Source organism: Vanellus vanellus (assembly GCF_965231255.1).
Source record: "Vanellus vanellus genome assembly, chromosome: 7".
In the NCBI taxonomy this organism is placed as follows: domain Eukaryota; kingdom Metazoa; phylum Chordata; class Aves; order Charadriiformes; family Charadriidae; genus Vanellus; species Vanellus vanellus.
Window position 1 is genome coordinate 6086024 of NC_138912.1, and position 25904 is coordinate 6111927.

At 45.5% G+C, this 25904-nt stretch overlaps 1 protein-coding gene across 3 annotated transcripts in view; it reads left to right on the forward strand.

Annotated features, from left to right (window-relative positions):
• Positions 1-848: 848 nt before the first annotated feature.
• FGFR2 (fibroblast growth factor receptor 2) overlaps positions 849-25904 on the forward strand; it is a gene marked incomplete at its 5' end in the record, with an annotated part of 82139 nt that continues 57083 nt past the window's right edge. For 2 of the 3 annotated variants that reach the window (XM_082486500.1, XM_082486501.1), the window contains 4 exons: positions 849-1038; positions 16813-17079; positions 17764-17838; positions 24858-25027. In XM_082486500.1, the coding sequence (XP_082342626.1) occupies positions 864-1038; positions 16813-17079; positions 17764-17838; positions 24858-25027 (687 nt within the window). The remainder of the gene's footprint in view (positions 1039-16812; positions 17080-17763; positions 17839-24857; positions 25028-25904) is intronic. The other variant, XM_082486502.1, reaches the window with a different exon arrangement.

Below are 25904 nucleotides of genomic sequence, written 5' to 3' on the forward strand. Positions count from 1 at the left end.
GGTCTCCTGTGAAATCGCAATCAGTACCACGCTGTATACAGGTTTTAATTGCCCCTAACGCAGCGTAGCTAACCAGTATCCCTGCGAAGACTGGAGCCTTTCACCCCTATGGGACACTCGGGCTTTAAAAGGACACTGAACTGAGTCAGAAGAAGGTACATCCACGGGGGGGCTGGAAGTCCTGAGGTGAAATAAAGTTTTACAGATTATCCAAAAGTCTAGAGAGTATTTTCCAACTGTTGGGGTTTTCTTTTTTTTTTTTTTTCCTTTTGGTGGAAAATTCTTGCAAATTCAGCTGGCTGCAGAACTGCTTAGGTGAAGGAATGAAAAACAAGGCAAACTTACATAAACCTTCAAACAATAACAAGAATATAATTTGTATAATTGTGGTAATTTTGTAGCATTATGGGTTATGTGCCTGCACATGTGTGCGCCTCGTTTTTTTTTTTTTTAAACTGTATATTTTTCTGTCAGTAAAATAGCTCTCTAAATATGTGCTGAGAAGTGATTTTGTGAAAACAAGGAGGACTTGGTTACGCCTCAGGTGATGATGGAAACTGCTAACAGAAAATGAAAAGTCACTCACTTTTCACATATTCTTGAAGCTGGAAAACTATTTTTCCCATCCTCCTCCTCCTCCCCCTCTCACCTCAGCTCTGTTCGGGGCTTTCTGAAGTTTTGTGGGGTGGGTTTTCTGTTTTTTTTTTTTTTTTTTTTTTTTTTTTGGTTCGTGTTTTAAGATGTTTTTGCTGACAGCGTTAAATCTCTCTCCTCCCCGCAGCAGCCGCCGCCGTTCCACGGGAGGAGGTCTTACCCCGGCCGAAGGCACTGCTTTCTCTCCATGCTTCTCTAGAGGTGTTCAGATGGGATTAAAGTCCACATGGAGATATGGAAACGGACCAGGAATTTACTCTAAAAAGATGGTCGGCTGGGATTCGGGTTGCCTTATGTGCCTGGTGGTGGTCACCATGGCTGGACTTTCCCTGGCTCGACCTTCGTTTAATTTAGTTGTTGAAGACGCCACGCTGGAACCTGAAGGTAAATCACTCTGGAATCCTTAATTCCACAAAATAAGCTCACTTTAAATGCCTGAACCTCTGAAATAGCAGTCAACGTCTTTACGTGGTTTGGTAAATCTAAGGCAAGGAACAGATTAGCCCTCAAGAGTTATGTTTTTTGACTTTTCCTGCTCGCACAGGGGCTGTGTTCATGCAAGCATGCGTTTGTTTAATCTTGTGCAAGCGAGCGGTGTCGGTGATTTCGCTTGGGACTGTCATCACGTTGTATAATCAAAGAGGGCGGCTGAAAGTGTTCAGCAATGGGTCTTTAAGGAAGCCGGGCTGTTGCGCTCACGTACGTGTTACGTGTTGCTGTCTCGAGGAACGGTGTGGCTGCCGGTCTCCGCCATGGTCTTAACCTCAGAAGTTCAGAGAAAAAGAAATGCCAATAGTTTTCAGTCGTCTGGCCTGAACGTTTAATTTTGCCGGGCGCTCTGCAAAAACGGTGTCGCAGCTTTGTTGGTGTTTATAGTGGGAATAAGTTTCCCTATTGCTGTTAGTACCCAAGAACAGTCGGCACGGTGTCCGCGTTGCAAGTTTTGGAAGTGTAGGTGTTGAGATCTGAATAGCAAGGATTGCAGTGTGCTACTGTGAAAGCAAAGGCTAATTGACCCCTTCACGTTGGAAGAGGCGTTTTGATTAAAAATCCCCGATTTTGAGCCTGCACCTGTCGGTACGTTCTTCCAGGTCTAGCCGTTCCTCAAGCTTTGCAAAGTGGTTTTCTTCTCCAGGAGGAGGGGCTGCTTTTTTGTATTGTCGTCAGCTGATTGTATTGAAGACTGATTTTGCTGTATTGTGTAGGCTCTTTCCTGCTCCCTGAGCACCGTGGGGTAAAGCCAGGCTTCCTTCCTAAGGTTTCATCTGCCCTTTGGAGGAGCGATTAAATGTCTGATACCTCAACTGTCAGACCAACATGATAGTCCGTAGAGCATCTCTGATCCTGCGAGCTCGCTGGAGAGAATTTGGCCTTTGCAGATTCTACTACTCGTGTCCCCGGATACAGCTTTGGTTTTGTTTAATATGTTTTCATGCAGAACTTACTTGTTTCTATCCACTGCCTCTAAAAATAGACGTCACCAGCTAACACATTGTTAGAATCCGTTCCAAGTACGTTTTTATTGATGGCAGGGGATGCACTATTTAGAGACGACGAGCCCTCCTCCCTAGCGAGCATTCCTGAAAAAAATTAACGAACTATACCAATATTGTCATCTGTCAGCCATAGACGTTGTTCATAGCAAAGATTTTTGTGTGTGTTTTTTTTTTTTTCTTTTGAAGGTAACTCGAGCATTAAAAAAATAAAGCCCAACTCTCATCACCGCTTACTGTATGAGTTGTTAATTGCACATCTGCTGCCTTTTTGGCTTTTCAGAGGAATGACCAAATCATGAATAATTCTGGTTTCAGATTAGCTGTTTGTAGTGAGGTCCCCTAGTTTTAGGGTTAAATCAGAAAGAATGTGATTGCATGATGGGTGGAATATTTTACAGGGAGAAGACTAATATTTTTTGAATGCTGCCTGATAGTTTTTCAGCTTTTCAGAGAAAGAATAGCTTTTATTTTAAAAAGCACAGTTTAAAAAATATGTTTCTTCCGCAGTGAATATCCAGGGGGTGGAATCTGGGTTTTATCAAAGAGTAAATTGTTAAAAAGGTTTTAAAACTTCTTCCCTGGGCAGGAATGTTACTGACATGAAACAATTTTAGACGTGAGAACCTGAATGATTACCAGAAATGAGAATGAAAAAAAAAAAATCCCCACCAAAAACCAAACCACCACGCTTTTAAGTTAATGGTATAATAAGAGCTTTTGTGCTGCAGAATACAGGGAATTGTGTGGGATTTATATCTGAGATTTGGGAAATAAAACCTCCTTTATGTACTTTGTTAAACCCCTTAAAAAACAAACAAACAAAAACAACAAAAAAAACCCCAAAAAAATAAACCAAAACAACTCAAGTTTTTACACAATCACCTTCTCTGGTTCCATCACTGCCGCCCACAAACTCTGCAAGGCAAAACCAAAAACAAAACCTTCAAAAAAATCTCAACAGCTAATTTGGGGGGGTCAGGTGCTCTAATAATGTAGATTTCGGGTAGGGCTGCTGACTGTGCAATCATCAGAGCTATGACATTTCATCCCAGCTGAGAAGGTCGACAGGGCCACGACCTTTGGTGACACGTGTTGATCTGTTCCTGAGTCTTCCTCCATGGACATGCTCTAAATTTTGTCTTTTTTTTTTTTTTTTTTTTGATAGGGGCCTTTATTGTTGCTATTTATTGTCTTGGTGACTCAGAATATTCAAAAAGCTGTATGTGACGTTAACAGGAATTGAGATTGTGGCTTTTGTGTTCCTTTGCAATAGAGAATATACTCTGGTCTCTTAGCTAAACAGAACTTTAGGGAGATTTGCAACTGTTTTCTTCAGAGTATGTGGTTAAGTATGTACTTAAGTACATATATTATGTATTTATGTATATACGTTTGATAAATAGCAAGCTCTCCCTTGACCTTCCCTTGCCCAAGCTGTGTGTTACCGTTCTGCTGGGTAGGTAATACTTAAGCAGAATTTATCTAATAGGGTAATCAACCACGTGGGGACGTGCAGGATACGTGCAAGACGTTGACGTGCGTCAGGGTACTTCGCTTTGGGTTATCCGCGGCCGATCTGATCTCTTTGGTCGCACGCTTGGCTCGGCACCTTTAGGGAACGCTGGAGTCGTTGAGCTCTGAATCTCACCTGCGACCAGGAGATGTTACTCTCGTACGTGTGCAATTATTTACAGCGACAATGGGATCTTGAGCCATTGTGAATTATAACGTCCATATTGATACCGCGGGTGGTCCCAAAGGGCTGGATCCTGCGTGCGGTGGTTACTGGTTGTAGTGGTTTTGTCCTCGAGCAGTGGTGGCAAAAGCTTGTTGAGCTGTGTGAGCAGAAACAGGACCTGTAGGAGTTCATTTGGGGACTGTCAACTATCGAATTATATCTTCGGTCAAGTGTTTATGTCTGTGTTTTTTTATCCTAGGGAGTATAAAGGCTTTCTGCTTTTAGGTATTTAGAATTACTGAGGTCTACCCCAGCGCGTACAAAGGAGCCATTCTCTTTCTGTCCACGCGGGCTGCGAAGGCCTTTGATGATGGCCAACGTTTCAAAAGGGCTCTGACCGCACGCATAGGTTGAAGGGGTACTTTGTGAACTGAATAATTAGTTTAGACATATATTTGATAAATAGCAAGCTCTCCCTTGACCTCCCCTTGCCCAAGCTGCGTGTTATCGTTCTGGGTAGCTAATTTAGTCCCTTCCCCACGTGCGGTGCCTTGACGCTGTCCTTGGAGCACCCACTCCGAGCCCTCGCCTGGTGCAGTAGCGGTGTGTTTCAGTTCTGTTAATTTAGGTCAAATTTCAAAGGGCTAATTTAAGCTTTCCACAGGGGACAGCCTGATTCCGTGCCCTCTGAAAAACACAGTAGTTCAAAGTGGCCTTAAATATGCGTTTGGGAGGTTCCTCGGAGCGGCAATGAAGGGGGCAGACCTTCTTTAAAGGGTGATGTGTGCTTCTGGTGGGCTCTGACCTGAGTAACGAGTGGTCATTTGGGTTTTAACTCAGTCACAGCTATTTGTTGGCACCCAACAACGTACAAATATAAACCGATTTGGGGCAGTACCCAGAGCAATACCTTCCTTTTGGTAAAAACATATTGGCAGTGCTTAAAGGTTAACATCACCTGTGGTCACGGCGGTTAGCACAGTCCACTTGGACATTCTTCCTTAGCCACCGTGACCTGCCTAGATCGGGTCTTGCGAGGCGCTTCCCACGCTCCCGGGGAGCGGGCAGGGCTGCAGCATGCGGAGGAGGGATGCTGCGGTGGTGGGATGTCCCCTTTCCCACCCTGAGGTGCCTCCACAGGTCTTCTCCAGGTGCCACCCTGCTGCAGGGCTGGTGGGATGCTGCAAGGTGGTCATCCTCCCCGGGCAGAGGCGGTGGAGGAGCACCAGGATGCTGCTTCCAATTTGGTAGGGAAAATTAAAGCAAAAAGTTCACCCAGAGTTCCCTTATTACCTTTTTTTTTTTTTTCCCGTAAGAGCAGTGGCTTTGATATCTGCAAATTACGATTAACAATTCAAACTGATTAGTTAAATCAGAGTGTTGGGCTTTTGTTTTTTTTTTTTTTTTTTTGAAGGAAGGGCAATTATCACAGCCCATTATGGAGGAATGTGACATCCCCACAGCTTCGGGTGAGGGCTGGATGCCCTTTGAGGGATCTGGTTCAGTAAGTTATTTGGCCCAGTCCAGGAATTGCTAGCTGAGATTCTGGGGAATTGTACAAGCAGCCAGATTAAATCAGTCCTAATGTGTCCATTCTGCGTTTAAAATCCTCAGTCCTTAGGCAGAGGCAGGGTCTTGAGCTGCAGACTAATTGGGCATGGGTAGGGTTGTTATTTACAGTCGGTGTTGATGAGGCGCTGGGAGTTGGTAATGTGTCGGGGCGGCAACTGTTTTTGCAAAGTAGCACAAATAATTGCACGTTTCAGGCTTATCTGCCATATTTTACAACTGCAGCTTTTTGAAGGAAAAAAAAAAAAAAAAGCAGCTTTTAGGAATTTGAGCCCTTTAGTGTTTTGTTTTTGAGCCAGAGGAATTTTCAAAGAGGCTGAGTTGATTTTTTTTTTAATTATTATTTTTATTTTTTTTTTCAAACCACTTGTATAGATAAAACCCCAAACCAGCCACCAACTCCAATGGATGCATAATTTTCTAATCTTAAAATAGTTCTTCCTTGGCAGAGAACTTGCAAGAGATTTCGGGCTGTAGTCGCTTTTTTTACAGGCGAGTCACAAACCTTTGGGAGCAGAATTTACAATGAAAATGCTGACAGCTCCAGTTATGCAAGGTTGTGTACGCATGAGACGATGGACTATTGTGGTGTTTTAATAACAACCATAGTATAGCTCTTAATGAGCGTATTTCTATATCCAGTTTCCCAGCTTCATTAGAAATGATCACTTGCCTTTGTACAAATACAGTCAAAGATCAGTGTTTTCTTAGAATGAGTATTGCGTTTAGGAACAGATGGGAGTGCGAGAAAAATACTGAACTGTCCCTTTTTCTATCATTAATAGAGAAAAATTCCTTATAAAAAGGGTCAGACTTTGGAGCGTTAAACGTTTGTGAGACCTCAAGGTTGAAGCGTTAGAGTGAAAGCGGAGACTTTCATCAAAGCAGCACTCCTTAGCAGTGTAAATCCGTGTTTCTAAAAGAACCATCACCCACTGAGGCAAGTTACATCTTGTTGATTTGTAATAGTGCACCTGGTTTAACTGGAAGAGAAAATGTATTTCAGTGTAGATAAACAAGTGCAAAATACATGCTGGAAAGACATCGGGAACCCAAAACACGGCTGAAACGATGAAGAGTCGGGAGTTTTGCAGCAGTGTGACCGAGGGTTTGGTACCCGGTCGCAGGCTGGGCACCCTCTGCTCCTCCATCGCAGGTGGGAGCATCTTCTGCAGAGTCGGTCGGGACACACCGGTTTGCGTTTGTGGTGGCTGTGGGAAACCGGACGGTACTTCTCCTAGAGTACCAGGTTGGAACAGACCTCAAGGATCACCTGGTCCAACCTTTCTTGGCAAAAGCACGGTCTAGACAAGATGACCCAGCACCCTGTCCAGCTGAACCTTAAGAATGCCCAATGATGGGGAAACCTGGTCTGGCGTGGAGCCTGCTGGGGTAAAATTATCCTTACAGCAATTTGGGAACTGATTTGAAATTCAGACCTTTGAATTTAGGTTCTCACTGTGTTTCTGTAGCATTTTTTGGGGGTGGGATTTGGCACAGCGTGCCCCCAAAATCAGAGATGCCGTCTTGTATAGTGCTGGGGACTAAACTGATGGAAGGAGAAGTTGAAGCAACTTTGAGTAGAGGCAAATCTTAAATAAAGACCAGATTTGCGAGAGTGCGGCCGCCAACAGCTCCTGTTATAATTACGAAACGTGCGCTGGGAGCGCCGAGATGTTCTGGAAGTTTGGCCCTTCGGGTTTCAGTCGGAGTGGAGACGTCAGCGAAAGTGCGTCGGCATTTACTGCTCGGGGACTGCGCCTCTCAACAGGGACAGCTGCAAAATGAGATATTCTGTAAGGGGGGGTAGTTATTTATGTAGAGGTTTTTTTTTTTTATTTTTAAGCTTTTAAAACCAGCTTGTAATTCATATACCAATTATGTACATCTCCAGGTTATACTTTCCCATCTCTTAATTATCACTGCTGGGGTTTTGCTGTTTTTTTTTTTTTTTTTTTTTTTTTTTTTTTAAAGAATAACCCCTTTTTTTAGGGATTTGGTTTTCCTGGACCTACTTCTAAGTATGAGAGTAGTCAGCACCTGGTGTCGAGATGTGTCTCGCGGGCTTCACTTTCTGCTGGTTCGGGTCATTTTGCTGCTTGTCACCACACAAATGACATAATCCGTATCAAAGAGAGGGACAGAAAGGCAAACCAAGCGCTAGCTCAGGTCTACCCTGCCGCTTCCTCCGCTCGCCATGCCATTATTATTTTAATTGTGTTTTTAAAATGACTGTTAAGTGAAAGCATTTGGTGAACCTCAGCGAAGCCGAGGAGTTGTGAGATCTGACCTACTTTCCTTCTCCTCCTCACATGCCGTTGCAAGTTGTGTGTAATTATTGCTTTTCCTCCCCCGCAGAAGAGCTGGCTCACGGGTTTGGGACATTAACCGATGCCGAGCAGCCTCGCAAAGCTCTGCCTGACGGTAGCAAAGCCACAAGAACTTGAGAGGAGGGCAAAATTCCTTTGTACCGAGGAGACGGGCTTGCATTTGGGAGGGTTTACTGGGAAGGGCGACGTGATGGGGACTGAAAGGGGGGAAAAAGGAGGATGAGAAGTTGGTTGGGGAGGAGAAAAATCATATTTTGGCTGTATTTTAATTTATTTATTTTTTTTTCCTCCTAGTTTTTCATGAGCTGCTGTTTTGAAAGGAGTTTTGTGACCTGGTAGTTACCACCTCAGGCTTTCTCCCAGGGGGTTGGTGGCTGTTTCTCGGTGGGGATGGGAGTTGGACGCTGTGGCTGGACATGCCCGAGCAGCCTGCGCTGACCGGGACGGCTCCAAAGGAGGTTAAACTGCCACGGGATGGAACACGACTTGACCAGACCGCCGTGTTGCAAACTCAGTTTTGCACGTAGCGAGAAAATGGTGGGGTAGAAAGGCTACGGGAGGTTCTTCATGTTCTTTGTTGAGGCGGGCCCGTGCGGGGGGACGGGTAGGGGTGAGCTGGGCAGCGAGGCAGAGCGTGCTTTCGGGGGACGTGCTTTGCGGGTTTGTGAAGTGCCCTGCTCAGCATCTCCGCGGTGCGATGTTTGATTTGTCTCAAGGAAAGTAATACGATTTGCCCTTCTGAATGGCGCCCAACAGTTCTTAAAAATAATTTTAAAACCTCGGTTTAAATTTTGAGCAGTTCTTGAGCTTGGTTCTATTAAACGTAGTTCAATCATGAAAAATAATCCTGTTTAGATATGACAGTGTTGAAGCACCCAGGTTTATCTGGTATTGTTTGCTCGCAGGTATTTGGGAGGCGCAGGGTTAACGTGGAGGCTCTGTAATTAATCTGCAGTGCACCTCTACTCAGTAATAGCCCTCCTCCCCAAGACTGGGAAGCATTTGAAGCATCTTCCATTAGTATGGCAAGGTGCCCAGGAGCCACTGGAGTGAAGGAGGTGTCTGCAAGTTAAAAATAACCCTTGTCATGTAAATGGTTGTGGGCCACCTGGAAGGGCAGATAGCCAGCCCGGCTTTTAACTCCAGGGCTTGTCCTGCTGCTCCTTCCTTGTCCCCAGGTACCACTGGTGGCTCTTCTGGGTGTGGAGCTGGAATGACATTGTCTCTGATGCCTTTGGACTCGATGTTGCTCTCGGTTAAAAGGGAGCCTGGTACGTCTTGGAGCTTTGATGTGTTTGGAGAATATCCTAGGGTTTATCCGCGGTGCGGATAGGACTTTCAAAAGTGCCGAGGGGATGTTTGGGGGATATTGTTTCCAGTGACTTTTTTTTTCATATCCCACGTTAGGAAGTGAGAGAAGATGAATTTCAAGGGAAGAGGCAAGATGAGACTTCCAGACGAGCTGCTAAAATTAAGAGGATTTGTATAGTCAAGTAAAAATGGGACCTCACACAAAAGAAACAACTGCTGACTTGCTTATAGGGAATCTGAATAGATGTTCTCTGCATCCAGAACTAACACTCGAACATGAAATTGTGCAATTTTTAACCTCACAGTTGTAATTTATTTCTTTTGCTTGTTGAATAGTAATACTCCCGAGCCTGGCCTTTGGCAAACCTGGGGAAAAAAAAAAGGTTGTGTTTTTTGTGTTTGGATTTATGCTGTGTTCTGTTATGTTTTTATGTTGCTCTTGAAGTGCAAATAAAGAACCTGAAAGAAGCTACAGATTGGAATAGATGCAAGGAAATACTAAAACCAAGAAAACCCCTTTGTGAATAAATGTACGTCCTCATACCTTTTCCCAAGGCCGTACATCTTGTATGGAGCCTTTCCCAAGCAGACTTTAATGCTAAGTTGGACAATGGGAGCTGGTTTAATTGCTCTGCCGCTTGGTTATGTGCAGAATACAGTCAGGGAGGTTTGATGTCCTGCTGAAGGTAGAAACGGTGCGAAAATGATCCCAGTCTTGGATTCTGCTTTTGAGAGAGAGAGAAGGTTAATTTTTTTTTTTTTCCCAGCTTTTCATTTGAGGTTCTGGCAAAAGGTGATACATTTCCCCTTTGTATTGTATAATAGATTACATGAAAAGAGTCTTCTGTAATGAGTTTGAAGAGTAGTTAATTATTTTTGAGATAGCGTTACATGTGTGTTGGGTCTGTATTGTACTCCCCAGGACACTTAGCACAGAGACTATCGCTCTGTTACCGACGGAGCTTATGGCTTGAACAGAAACGGTCAAGACTTGATGCCTGGAACCAAAGGTTCAAGTCTTGAAGATGGCCTGTAGTTTCTCATCGTACTGATGAAATTATAAAAGGCAGGACAGTAATTTGGGGGGTTTTGGTGTGGCTGCTCGAGGTTGGGGATGTTTTCTCCCTCCCTGGTACCAAGCCTTTGTGCAGAAGACATGCTGATGCCTTGCTGTTTCGTGCTCTGTCCCCATGTCTGGAGATAAACCCTACGGTGGCTGTTGTATAAGGAAGTCTTCATCCTGTAAGGAGCAGACCGTGAAGAATGGGGACAAACAGGAAGAAATAGCAGGGCAGTTCCCAGCAGCAGGAGGTGGCCTCGCTGGTCTCTCTGCTGTTTACTTTGAACTTGGCATGCTCTGAGTCTTCCCTGGCTTGGCTTCCAAAAGCATAAAGCACACAGCCAAGCCCATGAGCATGTGATACTTGGCATTTTTGATGCACGTTGCGTGGCTGTGCAGCCATAACTCAACGATCACAGCTATAAAGACAGGTAGGAGCAAGCAGGCTACACGCTGTAGGAATTTTTAATCTCTGCATGAAGCCTAGACAAGTACAATTATTGTTTTTTTTTTTTTTCTTTTGAGAAGGAGTCGTCTTCCTTTAATCACAGGGTGAGACAACATCAACCCAACTGCTTTGCAGCCATCATAGCCACGTTGAAATGGTTCGCGCCCCTCGCCCCGTGTCAGCCGACACACCAACGTAGCAGAGGACCTCGTGAGGTTTGCCCCCACTGCTGTCTCCTGCTGGCTGCGATGAGGCCCTTGTGTCTGTAGCCAGGGCAAAATGCTGCCCGGGGGTCGTTACCTCCAGGAGTTGCAGTTCCGTAATTGCTCATCTGCCAAAGAGCATCACACGAGGCAGATAGGTGCAGTCATGAGGGGATAACTTTGAGGTGCATTTGCAGAGCTTTTTCTCTGGGCCACAACTGGTGAGAAACTCTTTGCTGCTCACCAGAATTATTTATTTTTCTAAGTCTTCAAAGCTTACGAAAACAAGTGAGCGGAGTGTAATATTTTCCCTTACCCGTGATGACATTGGCGAGCATTTCAATTGGAGGAGATTCACTTCTTTTTATGATCTTAGTATATGTAATGCTCAATAGGAGTTGACATGATGCTGGAGGTCCATGCTCCGGCAGGTCAGCGTGGCTGGAAGCTACACACTTGCTAGAGCACCAGGCATGTGTTATGCGGTAACACTTACTTCATTTTGCAAGTTTTCACTTCCAGGGCAAAAGGATTCTTCCTGTTCCTTGAATTTTTTTTTTTTGTTGTTTTTTTTGACCTGGTTTCATCTCTTGTCGAGCCATCAGGTGACTAGGTCCTTACAGAATAAGGATGACAGGGTTAAAGAAAATGCCAGGAAAAATTATCTCAAATTTATTTTGGAGAGTCTGCTGCTTAACTTTTTGTGGAAGTCACTGCTTTCAAACAGAGCTGCCCAGGAGCTTGTTTTAACGGAACAAGAGAAGATCTAGAATCTGCCACATAGTTGTGTTTGTAACTCTCACGGGTATCTCTGGTGCTTTGTGTTTGATAAAGTTTTTCTCCAAGGCCTAGATCTTTTTGTCAGATTTGAACAATTAATTCTTTTTTTTGTACGTTAGAGAGGGGAGGAATGATTCCTACTCTTCGCAGTGTTGTTTGGTGACAAGGCCATTTTAAAAATTTTTATTAATTTTTGTGTGTGTGTGTTGAAATTATAGAAGGAATTGTAGTAACTTGGAAAGGAAAGTATTTTATCAGAGAGATTTTTAGCAGAGAGACTTCCCGATGATGCCCGGCGGAGGAGAGCTGGGCAGAGCTGACGGAAACGCCGTACAAATAAGTCAGCAGGAATCCAGCGACTTCGGAGCAGCAGATGGATGAATTGCAAACACTGTTTTATGTGCTTAGCCTTTGCGGCTTTGGTTTGCTGTTGGTTAATGGGAGATCATCACCGTGGCCAGGAACGACTCTTTGCTTGTTTAAACCGGTGGCCCTTTCTTTTGTAGGCTGGGTTTATCGTCCGTCAGAAGAGGACATGGAGCTACTCTTGGCATTAGCCTGCCAACTTAAATTGAGGGAGAAGCCCATCAGCTTGTACCTGGGAGGTGGGAGGGAAGGTTGTGAACCTGACTGGTGATCCCTGGGCATCCCGATCCTGTAGAAATTGCCTCCTGGAATGCGCCTACAGCCTTGGGTTCCGCTCCCAAGGTCGCGGGGCCCGCGGCTATTCTGTTTCGGGCATGGCTCGACGTCCCCGTTGCACGTGGCTCATCCAACGTGGTCTTGCTGGGTCTGCCTCGGTGCGAGGACAGAGGAGAAGGGGCAGGAGAGGCAGGAGTGGTGGTGGTTGGCAGCCTGGCGTTCCCTGTGGGGGCGTTCCGTTTTGCAATGAACCTCTTGGATTCTTGACGGGTCAGGTCTGTTGACCCTTCTGGGCACGCTACGGTGAGGGTTTAGTTATTTACTAAAGCCTTTTGAAGGGAAAGTGGCTTGATGGGGTCTGAGGCTTTTGTGTTATGGAGAGTTGTGTGAGAATCTTTGCTGGGGTTAGCTATTAGCTGATTGTTTAATTATTTGGCTCTGTAACTAAGTAACTAAGGGCCTTGAGCCTTAAGATAAGCAGCTCTTTGTTAACATTTTAATAAATGGAGACAAATAATAATTTAAAACCTAAGGAAGTATAAATCTCCCGCTTCAGTGACCAAATCTTGGACAGAAGCATGATTTGGATTATAATTGCCTATCTCGTAATAATCTGAAATAGAGCATTCAGAATGTCCCCAGTCCTCTATTGTGGTCCGGGCTTTTATACAAACAGTGTTTACCCCATTTGATGGCTGGATGGCAGAAACCACGCTGCGAGAACGTAGGATCGGGCGAAGAAAAAGTTCACGTCTGTTTATTTAACAGCCGCTTGGTTTTCCACGGCGGTATTGTTCAACAGCTCCACCTATAAAGTTAAAATACATTGTGCGCGCCGCTATTACAAATAAGGATGTAGCTGAGCGCGGACAATAGCAGAAGCAACGTGCCCTCCCTTGTCCCCCAGTGTTTAAGAACACCACCAGAAATTTTACAGGTGCCTTCGCGGCTTGTTTGTTTTTTTACCGGGGTGGTGGACAGGTGTTATTCACATCGGGTAACGCACCTTTGCAGTAGGAACTAATGCCCCCGTTATAGGGTTTGCAGGAGGACCTGCTAAGAAAGGCATCCCGTGCCGCCTTCCCGCGGCCGTGCGGAGCTCGCCCGGCCAAGGGCTGATGGAGATGGCTGAAGGATACAGATTTAAGGCAGAGCTTCAGAGAGAGCTGGAGGAGCTCTGGCTCACATCCCGTGGATGTGATACCGGATCATCAAGCCTTCCTCGGTGCTGGAGGCTCTGCAGGGCTGTCTCCTCCTTCTCCCATCCCGCTATTTGCACTAAGGGAAAACTCAAGAGGATGCTGGCAAAACCAGAGGAGGATGGGTACAAGCGAGGGCTGAGCAGACTTGCAGCATTATTTCTCAAAAGACGTGGAAGTGGGGGAAAGAATCCTGCTGTCAGCCCCAGGAGAACCACTGATGTGATGGTACAGTGCGCACATAAGCTCAGAATTTGTCCCTAAATTTTGGAGCAGTGTAAAAAACCTTCTGCGGTGTCCTGGAGAGAGAGTTAACTTTGCAGCCTGAGCTGTTTGTGTGATGTCGGGAATTTTTTTAACAGTTTAAACTGGTTGATTTTTGCAGTGAAGCTGTTGGGCAGACTCATGCCTCAGAACCCCACCTGTTCTCTGTTTGCTTTTGGGCACCATTTCAAACCCGCACTGGAAAAAGTTTATAGGCAAACATTATAAAAAGTGACAGTCTTAAGTGCTGCTACATTCTAGTTTGGCAACACAAAGGCTTACCTGAAATAACTCACTATTTCCAAACATGACTTCATTATTTCATGACAACACTTTGTGCTGTATCTTCCCTGACACTCTAGAGAGAAAGAAACAGAGGACCATAATATTCACCAAATGCTAATATCTATTTGAAACTTGGTTTTCTTCAGTATACTAGAAATTTTCCCTGTAAAAGCAATTCTTTTGTAGTTTTGAAATAAATTGCAGTTCTTGAGTTTGGGTTTGGATTCGTGTTGAGAGGCTCAGTGTAAATTTGGGGATAATAGTTTAAAAAGACAGGATGGGAGGTAGAAAGTTGCTTTCCTTGTAACTGTATGCCAACAACCGATCTGCCCAGGAGGGCGCCGCAACCTGCGTGACCATCCTGCGACTTCCCTGGGGCGCTTCAGCGAAAGCCGCTAAGGCACTCGAAGGGAGGTTGAGTTATCTTCACCCACGGTGGCTTTTAAAAAGTTTAAACAAAGAGATTTTTAAAGACTCCTGTACACTGTTGGCACAGCATAAACTCTGGAAAAGAAATTTTCCTTGCAGGTAGAGTGTTACAAAGAAGTCTTAAAAACTTGAAAGTAAATTAGCTAGCTGGCTTCGGCTACTTTATTATTATTATTATTTATTTTACAGTGGAATCTGAATTTAAAGAAATCTCAAGCAGACTCAAATATACTCCTTACTGTTACAAAATATAAGTAGAAAGGAGCCCATGCTCCTTCTGGAAATAGATTTCCTCGGCATAGTGTAGCACTCAGTGAAACACCTGCCTTGCAGCTCTGTGCGTTCGTGGCTGTATCAGCAAGACTGAACTAGTTTATAAGGCGTATAAAGTTGTGTTGTAGCTTCTCCTAGATTCTGAGATGGAACTTTGCATGCAAGAAAGTTTAGCAACCTCGTTATAAAAATCTAAATCCAAGTATCTTTACAGTCTCCATAATTGGTCTTGTTCAGATGGTTTTAAGTACTTCTCCTGGCCACCTTCTTGGTGTGCTGCGTCAGATCTGTTGCTTGAAAAACTGTGTTTGCCCTGGGGAAAAAGCCAGGGGAAGCTTTGCTTGCTTGGCAAGGGCACATCCGTGGATCAGTTCTCCCTTTGCTTCTGTCAGGCTCCTGTTGAACTCCTCGAAATGACATGATTTCAGCATGAGTGGGAGGACAAATTGGGCACTCTATTTTCAAATACATTAATATAACCCAATGTTTAAATGCATGAGAGTCCCACTGTGGTGGCCGCTTCTGGTACTCGTAGAATCACAGACTACCTCGAGTTGGAAGGGGCCCATATAACGGTCATGAAGAGATCAAGGCAGCTAGAGAAGCTGTGGCTGCCCCATCCCTGGAGGTGTTCAAGGCCAGGTTGGACGGGGCTGGGAGCAACCTGGGCTGGGGGGAGGTGTCCCTGCCCAGGGCAGGGGGGTTGGAACCAGATGGTCTTTAAGGTCCCTTCCAACCCAAACCATTCTATGATCATCAAACCCAATTCCCTGCTCCTCTCAGGGCCACCTAAAACTAAACTACTGTCTTCAGCATTTCCAAACTCCTGTCCACAGCCCAGCTCAGATGTGACGCTGTTTCAGACTTGGCTGTTGGAGGTGTGACACAAGCAATGACAAGGCCGTGCCCCAGGGAGGAGGCACACGGGTTTCTGTATTCTTAGAAGCAAGGGTGCACACCGAGGAGTCCCGAACAAACAGAGAGGGGCGTGTGCTTTATTTACACGTGCACAGAGGGGTGCACAGTTGGTGCCCGCGCGGGGAAGGACGTGTGCCGGGGAGCAGCTGTCTGTGCGGTGTCACCCTCCTCCTGAGCAAACAGAAGATGCCTTCACGCTGCTCTCCCTTATTTACTTTTCATGCCGGCCTTGGCGAGGCCAGGAGGCTCGTGGGAGAGGGATACTGTGGTTGTAGGGAGAAACCAGTTACAAAAGCAGTGCCTGTACTGGGCACAGCTCAAGTGTGGCACAGGGGGTCCCACTGTCCCTGTGGTGATGGTCCTGAGTGCCCAGGGCTGCAGTTCCCTTGGAAGGGGGTGATGAAGCCCTGGTAACTATAGGCAGACGTAGTTTTCCAAGGATGTTTTTTTGGAAAAAATCTGTGGTTTGACATTCTTCTCATGATTTGGTTACAAAAGGGAACTGATGGATGAGCCATTTTGTTTTGAACTTCGAAAGCTTCACTTGTGTCCCCAGATTTCTGCTGTTTTCTGCTCAGGAGAGGCTGTGAAATAAGAAATGACGCAAAAAGAAAAAAGTTACTGTCACCGGGAGCAGAGTTGGCAGTGTAGAAGGCAAATGTACAGACGTTAGAAAAGGTGCAGGCAGAAAAATAAAGGACATCCTACATGCTGTGTATAGGAACTCATGTTTATTAGCTTAGCTAGCGAAGGGTTTTTTGGCCATCCTTTTCTTCCAACACAGCTTTTTTTCAGTTGTTGGTGGGGTTTTTTTGTTTGTTTGTTGTGTTTTTTTTTGTTGAAAAGGAATTTACAAAATCAGATGGGGAAAGATAAATATTTGTTTGAATCATAGACACAAATGTTAAGATATGAAACTGAATTTGCTTTCTGAACTCCTCCTGGTACCTCCAAATCCTCTGAAGCCCCCGGGTTCAGCAGCGCTCACAAAGGGTTGTGCCTTTGCGTGGCACCTGGGACAAGACACGTGCCGAGACACCGATCAAAAGGGAATGATCTTTGTTTGTGGTGGACTTCTGGAAAACGAAGCCTATCCCGTAGCTGCATATGGTTCAGTTCTACGATACGGATTGCTGGGCTAATCTGGATGCAACTTTTTTATTGAACGTAACTTGATTTCTGTGGATGAAAAGGGCCTTCACTGACTTTTGTTGGAAATTCTCTCCTTTCCCTTCTCTTTCTTCTTTTTCCTCCTTTCCTTCCACCTTCGCAGAGCCGCCAACCAAATACCAAATCTCTCAGCCAGATGTATATTCAGCACTTCCAGGAGAACCGCTTGAGTTGCGCTGTCAATTGAAAGACGCCGTCATGATCAGTTGGACTAAAGATGGGGTCCCTTTGGGGCCCGACAATAGGACAGTGATTATTGGGGAGTACTTACAAATTAAGGATGCTACACCCAGAGATTCGGGCCTCTATGCTTGCACTGCTGTTAGGACCCTAGACAGTGATACCCTGTACTTCATTGTAAATGTTACAGGTGAGTGAGTTAAACACAGGTTTCTTGCATGTAGAAGCTGTAAAATGTGATGTAAAGACACATTATGATATAACGTGAAACACTCCGCTCGGGCGCAGCGAGTAGAGCTGAGTTCTGTAGTTATTTCAGGTATTTTCCCCCTTGTCCTGACCCTGAAAGGGACTCGGTTTGTATATACTCCGTTTCCTTCACGGGATCTACAGTGACTAACAGCTGCTGAAAAGCCCTCTGTTTTGTGCCACTATGACAGGATGGAATTATACAGAGTCGCCGTGATGATGATAAAGCCAATAAAATGAATACAATTCCCCCCCCCACCCCCCCATCCCGCATCAGGAGAGGAAAAGGGGTGTCCTACATCCTTTAAGTTTGGGGATAAATCGTTCTGGAGACACTCAGTTAAGAATGTTGTTAAGAAAAATAAAAATTGTAAGTGGAAAGAGATTTTTGGAGCCAGCAAGCTCCCTTTGGTAACTTTGTAGCATTTCAGGATTATTAGCTAGTTTTGTTAGCATTTTATAGGAATAACACCCATTTTGTGGCTGGATTTTCTTTTTCTATAGCTTCTGCGCAGCTACCATAACATCTGTTCTCCCTGATAGATAATCTAAGATGCAGCGTGTTGGTTTATTTGTCTGTAAAAAACCAGGCTGGTTTAAAGACTTCATTATTTTTAATGCGCAGATGCTCTTTCCTCTGGGGATGATGAAGACGACAATGATGGGTCCGAGGACTTTGTGAATGACAGCAACCAGATGAGTAAGTAACAGCGAACTGCCAGGAGTCACTAGCAAGATCCACGTGGAAAAGAGTGTCCCGTCTTTCGCTCTCCTGCCTTCAGAGCTTCTTGGTTGTTAACCGCATGGGCTGTCACATAGGGGTATCTTTGTCCTCCTCTGTTTTCTGTTTCACGTAGTTCATAACTTGGAAAAGAAAAAGAAAAATAAACTAATATTCTTCTAAACACGCTTTACTGGTCTGTACTTTCTTTCTCCCTTCTCGCTGGCTTTTCTGCAGTTTCCTTTCTTCCTGAGTCGAAGCTCAGTCTTTGTCTGGTTTAGACTCTCTCAGATGAACTAACTTTCCCTGAACCCGAGCTGAAATTTAACAGAAGGAACAAAGATCCAGCTCACTTTGTTAAAAGGTGGTATGGAAACTTTAAAAATGAAATTAAGTTGTAATGAGGCAAATCCTTCAATCCTTAATCTCGGCAGAAATCTCCCCGGGGAGAATGAATTTGGAGACAGTGAGGTTCTTTTGTCTGCGAAGGACCTCAAGGTTTGTCGCAAAGAAAGCATTCCAGCACTAAAACCACATTTTATGTTACTTAGGCATGATGAAAATGGGCTAAAAGAGTCTTAAACCTAGCTGAACGTTAAACTTCAGTCCCTTTGGAGAATTTGGGAAGCTATTAATAGGCTCTAAATAGAGCAGTTGCTAAGAAAAAAAAAAAAAAACCCATGTAAAATTCATATTGGTTCCTTATGCCCCTGTGCACTGTTGCGAACCCCCCGCGGTGACGGGTAGTTTGCTATCGCTGGTGCTTTGCGAAGTCAATAACACGCAGAACACAGGAATCCTTCACGGGAGATGTCAGCTCGTTGCCGAACGCCGCAGCCAGGTAGCATGTTTGCTCGTCAGCCTGATTAGGAATTGGCAGCTATACTGTATGCTCGAAGCCCTGGTTCAGATGATAAAGCACGAGCCCGATTTCAGCTCCCCTGGTTAGTTCCAGTGGTATACAACTGCCCCTGCTCTGAAGCTGTGAAACATTAGATGCTTTTTAAAACGATGTAAGTTCTGAGCTGCCTGTTTTGGCCGCTGCCATCTGTTAGCGTGATTAGCCCCGTCGGACTCACAGGTGCGGCTTGAAGGGGCTGAGATTAAGCAGCTGGAGGCTGCTCTGACAAAGGAATGCGGTGGCAAAGATAATTGGCGATTTTGGGAAAGGGACACTGCTTTTAAAAGAAGTTGGCTGGGCCAAACCCACCAGCCCCGGCGATGTTAGTGTTCCCCTGAAAGGGGTAGATGTTCCTTTTAGGAAACATCCCTATGTGGGTTATCGCTTTAGAGCTGGTGAGAAAAAGGGCTCGGGGTATTTTTGGTGCGTGGGCGTCCGTGCTGGTGGCTTTGGAGATTCACTGTGAGCACAGATGGATCTTGGAAGCACCTATGGCGTGGAAAAAAGAAAAGGACTTGATGTCGGGACAACTGCGCTCTGTAACATCGTGGTAAGGAATCCACACAACAGGGAGAACTACGCAGCGGGGTCCTCTGGAACGCTAGTGACGTTCCTGTAACGTGAGCTATCATCTTAAGCTACTGCTAATCAATCTTGATTCAGGAGCTGGTGAAAGGCCATTGACGATTTCCGTCGGCCGGGGAGGGGCTGTGTACTTTAGCAGGGGTCGGTCGCACTTTCCCTGCTCAAAATGAAAGATGCCTCTAGAGCGTGAACGGTTGAACGTCTCGGGCGGTGGGGAGAGCACGAGCTCGGGCAGTGCAGAAGGGAGGAAAGGGCAAGCAGACAGGTTGCCGCTGTTGCACAAAGTCCTCGTGAAATTGCTCCTACCAAGGTTCCCGCAAAGTTCTTGCCAGCTGCAGGGGGGCTCCCGGAGCAGGGCAGCCGTCCTCCCGGCGTCTGGGCTGGCACCGGACGAGCGCTGGTGGCCCCGCGTCCCTGCAAGCGGTCTGTTTTCAATGAGAAGTTGTGTCACAGTAACTCGGTTGGATCAGTACAACTTTGCTGAAAGAGGGTTGCGATTTGGCAGGATCAGAGCTGTGGGAAGGTTGGGATGGGACGGTGTATCGAGCGTCTTCTAAGCCTTCCCATCAGTATTATTTGCCATTCCCCTTCTGGATTTTGTATCTAATTTAAGAAACTGCTGGAAGGCAGATTGAAAAGTGAATGAGGAGTTGAGGAATAGTCAAAGTCCACCCCGAGTGTGGCTTGTGGGGGGCAGCGGTGTGTAATGGCCAAATGCCCTTTACCACCTTCTCCTGCCCGGGGAAGTGCAGGACCTCCCAAGTGTCCCTGGTTGCTGCTCTCTAAGAGAAGAAGTCTTTAAGTGTTTCCTGAATCGTGGTTTGAGCTCTGCAGATCGAAAACAATTTGACTGATAATTTACATACAAATTACAGCTGTGATCATTAAGGATAAGCAATAGAAATTGGCCTGGTTATGCCTTTACTGATGGAAACAAAAGGCCATAGTCTTCAAAGGTTGTTGCTTTTTTGATGAAACAATTCTGATAAAGTCCAGCTGTCCTGGCATGTTAATTATGATGTGATGAGGCAGGAAATGGCTGTAGTGCCTTCCACAGGAAACTGAACCTTGGCATTCTCATTCCTGCATATTTAAAACTAAAGCAAACCTCTTAGAGCTGTTTTATTTACTGACGGTAAGTATTCTTTTCAGCTTCTTTATCTTCTTTGCCTCCCTTCCACATCCATTTTCAGAGGCCAAGGTTCTCCGGTGCAGGCAGAGAAGGGCTGCTGAGGAAATCCAGCCTAATTTTCAAGGCTGCCGAGAAAATACCACTTCGCTTGGAGTCAAGGGAGGCTGTAAGCAGCTCGGTAGCCCCCTCGGGAGAGGAGGGCGCTGGTCTGTACGCATGGGCGTTTGACCATTTGCCCCGGGCGTATTGCGAAGTAGAAGGCACGCACAGCGTGTGCGTTTGGTGTCCTTCTCGCTTGACAGATATTTTAACCGTCTGAAAAAACACTGCGGTAGATTTGTTCCAGACTGCATCCTGCATAGCTTTTTATTGCTTCCAGCTTTTGTTGAAGGGATTAGTGCTTGTGGGGAAGGTGCAGGATTGGTTCCACTGCAAAGTAGTCCTCTCTCGCCACAACACGGCTTTGTTGGCAACTCCGTTTTTCCCTTCGTTGCCCTAAAGAGGTGCTTCGTTTTGGTTCTGGAGTCTCACATCCAAGGACATTGACCTGGGGCTTTATTTGACAAAGCTAAGGGCTGATCATCATCAGTTCCTGCTGGCAGGAGTGGAAAATACGTTGGTGGTGCTTGTTGCCTTGTCCTAATTGTGATTTTGAGAGGTAGCCCTAAACTTCAGGGGCTTCTATAACCCTGCCTTGGTGCTGGCAAGGCAGCAGCTGTTGTGATGGTTGCACCGCGGTCCACCAGTGGTAATTTATTCTGGAGACCCCTGGGTAGCCCTGAAGATGCTGCTATTCTGCCTTGAATTCCAGTCAGGTGACTGGAAGCTTTATGGCTTTTTTCCTTATCACCCTTTAAACAATTTCTTCTGGGCCAAGCAACGGTAAATTGGCACCGAGAACAAAAACTATCTAAATGTAATCCACATGCTGTTCTTTTCATGCCTTGAAGAATTTCAGAAAGGATGAAACAAGGTTCAAATTCATCAAATCCTGTAGAGTGGAAACCCACTCAAGGGAGCAGCAAAAATTGGATGTTGCCTAGAAGTGTTTTTTAATTAAAGGTCAAATACAATAGTACTGAAAAACTTTTGGGGGGGGGGGGGCATGTTGATGTGGTCATTTCAGGCGCGCTATTGTCTGCCGGAGGTGCTGGTCAGGCAGGCTTGGAGGTGACTACTTTTGTATTTCTTTGTATTAGATAAGTCCAAATAAAAATTGAGGAGTCCTGAAGTGAAGTGGTCCCCTGGGCTGCCTAATTTCAATTTCGCATGCAGGAGATCTGCCTGATTAGATGTAATGTATTTGCAGTGGAGTGCAGTGTGGGTCAGCAGGATATTTTCTTCACTAATGAGAGCTCTAAAAGCAATCAGGAATTCCCACCCGTTCCCCTGCTGCTCGTTACCGCTACGCGCCGGAGTCTGCCCTCTTGTTGCTGTGATCTTTTTAAGAGCGGTGCTACCGACGTCCACCTGTCCCGTCGGCAAAGAGGGGATGCGATGGACACGGTCTGTAGGAGGACTCGGCGCTTGGTGGTATATACTCGTTAACTGCGTTCATTCTTGCTTTTAGCGAATCTGTATGCTTTTTCCTCTCAAGACAAACAGAAGCGGTAAAAGCTGCTTTTAGGTTTTGGTAATTTAATCGCTAAAGACAAATGCTGCGCGTTAACAGGGTCAGTCGCTGCATGAAAGCACAAAATGAGGGGGAGTGTTACAGTTTGTGGATGTTGCTGCCTTTTTCTCTCTTTTTTTTTTTTTTCTCCCTTAAATGTACTGAGGAGCTGCCAATATGTGTTGCTACTACCCAGTGAAAAATGGTAGGATGTCTTGAAGCGTTTTCTAACATGTGATGTCCGCATGTTTTTCTCCACGCTCCCCTGTAATGCCGCGGCGTTGCAGGTTACGCCGAGGGTTGTGCGAGGGGAAGCTTTCCCAGCAGAGCCCTTTCTCCCAGCCTGGGGATTTTCCTTTCCCCCTCTCTCCGTGGCACAGAACCGAGACGCTTCTCTCCATCCCTGCCTGCATTCTCCTGGCCTCTTCTCTGCTCCTGCCTCCTCCGTAGAGCAAAGTTCTTCCTCCCTGTGCATTTGTGGTATATGAGCCTTATCGGAGCACTTCTTTTCCAGGAGCAAAGTCTTTTTTTAAAGGGTGAGGGTTGATGGAAAGGGGGTTACAGGCAAGAAAACCAGAGGATGAGCTGCACTATAATGCGGTAGAAATGTGGCTGCAGGAAGCAGCCTTGTTTGGGGAACTGGTGGTGGCTGGATCCTGACCAACTGGGATGCCCCGGTCCTGGGCTCTGCCTTGATGGGAGCTTCTCCTGGAGCTGGGTCCATCCAGCCTGTGCTCGCCCGGGCGAGCTGCGGAGCCGGTGGTTGAGAGGTTGTGCTTGCCAACGACTGCTTCTCTAGATGTGAGAAGGTCCATGAGGTGGGCGTGATGAGAAGTGACCGTGCTGGCTGCAAAGTTGCTGGGCAGGCATTGCCCGTTTGGGGTCAAATCAAGGCACTTTGCTCCATTTGAGGTACCGATATAACTGGTTAGGACGGTTGATTGGCTTTGACTTGCCACGGTTGACTTTTACTTTGTGGGAACTGTGGGTAGAGCCCAATAGTGGTCACCTTCTATTGCCTTGTGGAAGATGTTTAGCGATCCAGAGAAAATACCCTTTTATTAAATCAGTGCCAACATGTAATTCCGCCTTTGCCTGATACACTTGTAATGTAATTTGGTCTTTGCGTGTAGTAGTTAATTCCTTTCGTTGGCTTTGTTTAAAGTCTTCTGTTGTTTTAATGTGATCCTGGTTTTAGCAAATAACGTTAACAGTGATTTTCCTTGCATCCCTAATTCACTTCAGTCCGTGTAACAATTTCTTAGTGTTGCAGTTAAATTTTCAATAGTTACCTGATTTTCTATTTTGATTACATGCACAAATTTGCTTTGCTTTTCTACTTCATTAATTTTAACAGTAATTGCCACTTCGGGCAAAAAAAAAATAAATCACTTATCGTTCTTAGCATCATTATAAGACTTGCTTTTGGAATGTTTTCTTTATACTGAGAGAGACGTTGTTAAAGGATTTATTCCTGTATTTTCTATCCAGCTGTATTTTTATTTAGAGAGGGGGGTGGCAGGATTTCTGAGTTTGCACTGATTGTAAGAACCGCTATAAATATTTGAGGAACGGAAGAGTTTATTTATAGTGGAGTGTTAGGCTGCTAATGAAGGAAATGAAACAGGGCTGAGAGAAATAGAGTTATTTTTCTGGACCCCTCTAGTCCTAAAAATTCCACACTAATCTGATTTGCTTCAGGAAAACTCCATTGTAAAAGAAATTAATGTTTCCTACTATTAAACAGATCTTGAATCTTTAACTTTTTAAAAACTTCTGGTGAGACACCTGAAGCGATGCCACAAAGATGCCGTGTAATATAGCAGAAGTGTTGCGTGGGTCCAGACCACGGGATAGCCTTGTACATGGATCTATCTATCCAAATTTACTTCTTGGAGGGTAAAAACAGATGGGTGATTGTATGGGTTTGTTCTGCTGTGTTTGCTGTACCGGTACGTGACAAATGATTGAGAACCTGAATAGAGGGGGGTTTTCCATGCGCTCCTCATGGTCCTCATGTGGGCATGGGAAGGAGTGAGCGAGCGCCTTGCCAGGAGCTGCTAAAACTGATCACTCCGGTAAATACGGGCTCAGAGAGAGACTCCCGTTTTGGGCCATGGTGTTGGGACAGCAGTGAACATTTGGGCTTCAACAGGCTCATGAGAGTGGGAAATCCCTGCAAAACAATCAATGCTCTTGCTGAATTTTGCTGATCCGCCCTTTAAAGATACATAAAGATACAAGTGGTTTCTGTGACAGCAACAGCACAGCTCGCGTTGCCGCGGTACACTCTTAAGTTTTAACGTACTGCCAGGCAGGTAGGTATGTTTATCCCCCTTCTAACAGATGGGGAAAGGTTAAGGCTGAAGCTTCCAACAGGTCTTCTGACGTGGTCCGTGTGGCTTCAGAGCCGGGTCTGAGAATTCAAAGTTTGCTGAGCGCTCACAGTAACTCAACTTGAGGTCGAAAGTGTCTGATCGTTTGAGTCTGCTGAAAACTGGGTCCCTCTGTCTTACTTGACATACACAAAGGATATCTGTGGTTAATTATTGGAATTTTGTCATAAATTATACACTCAAGGCTGCAGACTGAGCCGTTTGCAAGACTCTGGTCACCACTTGTGGCATATGATTTCCAGTTGTGTACTCTTTCTAAAGCACACGGTGTCGGCCAAAACGAATATGCGCAGCACTTTGTGTGTGGAAGGGGCTGGAAAAGGAGCTCCGTTTCCGAGTACTGATATTTCTGGATGTATCTCTTTGAAACAGGGGCACCCTATTGGACACATACGGACAAAATGGAGAAGAGGCTACACGCGGTGCCAGCGGCGAACACCGTCAAGTTTCGTTGTCCGGCGATGGGAAACCCAACGCCGACCATGCGGTGGCTGAAAAATGGGAAAGAGTTTAAACAAGAACATCGTATTGGTGGATATAAGGTACATTCTCATGATGTGATTTTGCACTTTCGTTCTTGACCAAGGTTGTAAAAAAACCAACTTGTTGAAGCCAACAGAAAGTCTTTGAATGGCCTTGGATCAAATGTAGAAGTGGGGAAAAAAAAAAAAAAGTAATTGTTTTCTTCTGGGGAAGGGTGGGTGGTTTCTTTGGCATATACTGAGCGTTAATTCTATATTTTATTTTTTTCCCCTCAAATTCAAGCTTGTAGTGTAGCAGTGCTGCTAAGGATTATTTATAGAGACTTATTTGGAAAACTTAAACTGACTTTGCACGGCAGAGTAAGACTGTTTTGCTCTACTCATTTTCAGCTGCATTGTTAAAAATGTGTCCATCCACTCTGGTGACTGTAGACAGTTTAATAAAGGAAGGGTTGGAAGTCAAATGTTATTATTTTCTATGGAGTTTATGGTCTGTGAAACTGAAATGGGAAGCAGAATTTGAGGGAAAGTAACAGCAGTTACTTACAAGGGTTTCTTTGAATTTTAAACAGCTTCAGATTAGATGTTTCATTCCAAATTGGTGGTTACTGATTAAGAGAGAGTTTTAGGGAGGCAGCGTGCTCTGGGGGTTAGTGCACGGACCTTTAACCTCCCGGTATCTGCCCAGGTCAGGTCAGAAGTCAGGGTTCGGTCATCTTATCCCGCTCCTCACCGGGAGTGGGAGTGCGTGACTTTGATGGCAAATTGCTGCTCGAGCGCTGCCTTTGCCATCCTGAGTTACCTTAACCTCTTCTGCGCACCTTCTGTCAGTGGCTTCCTCGCCTACCCGATGCCTCGGCAACTTCTCTCCCAAGATGAGAAGTTTCCCGGGTAGTCACCTGGTGTCACGGGCGTAAGCCCCAGCCTAGAACTTCTG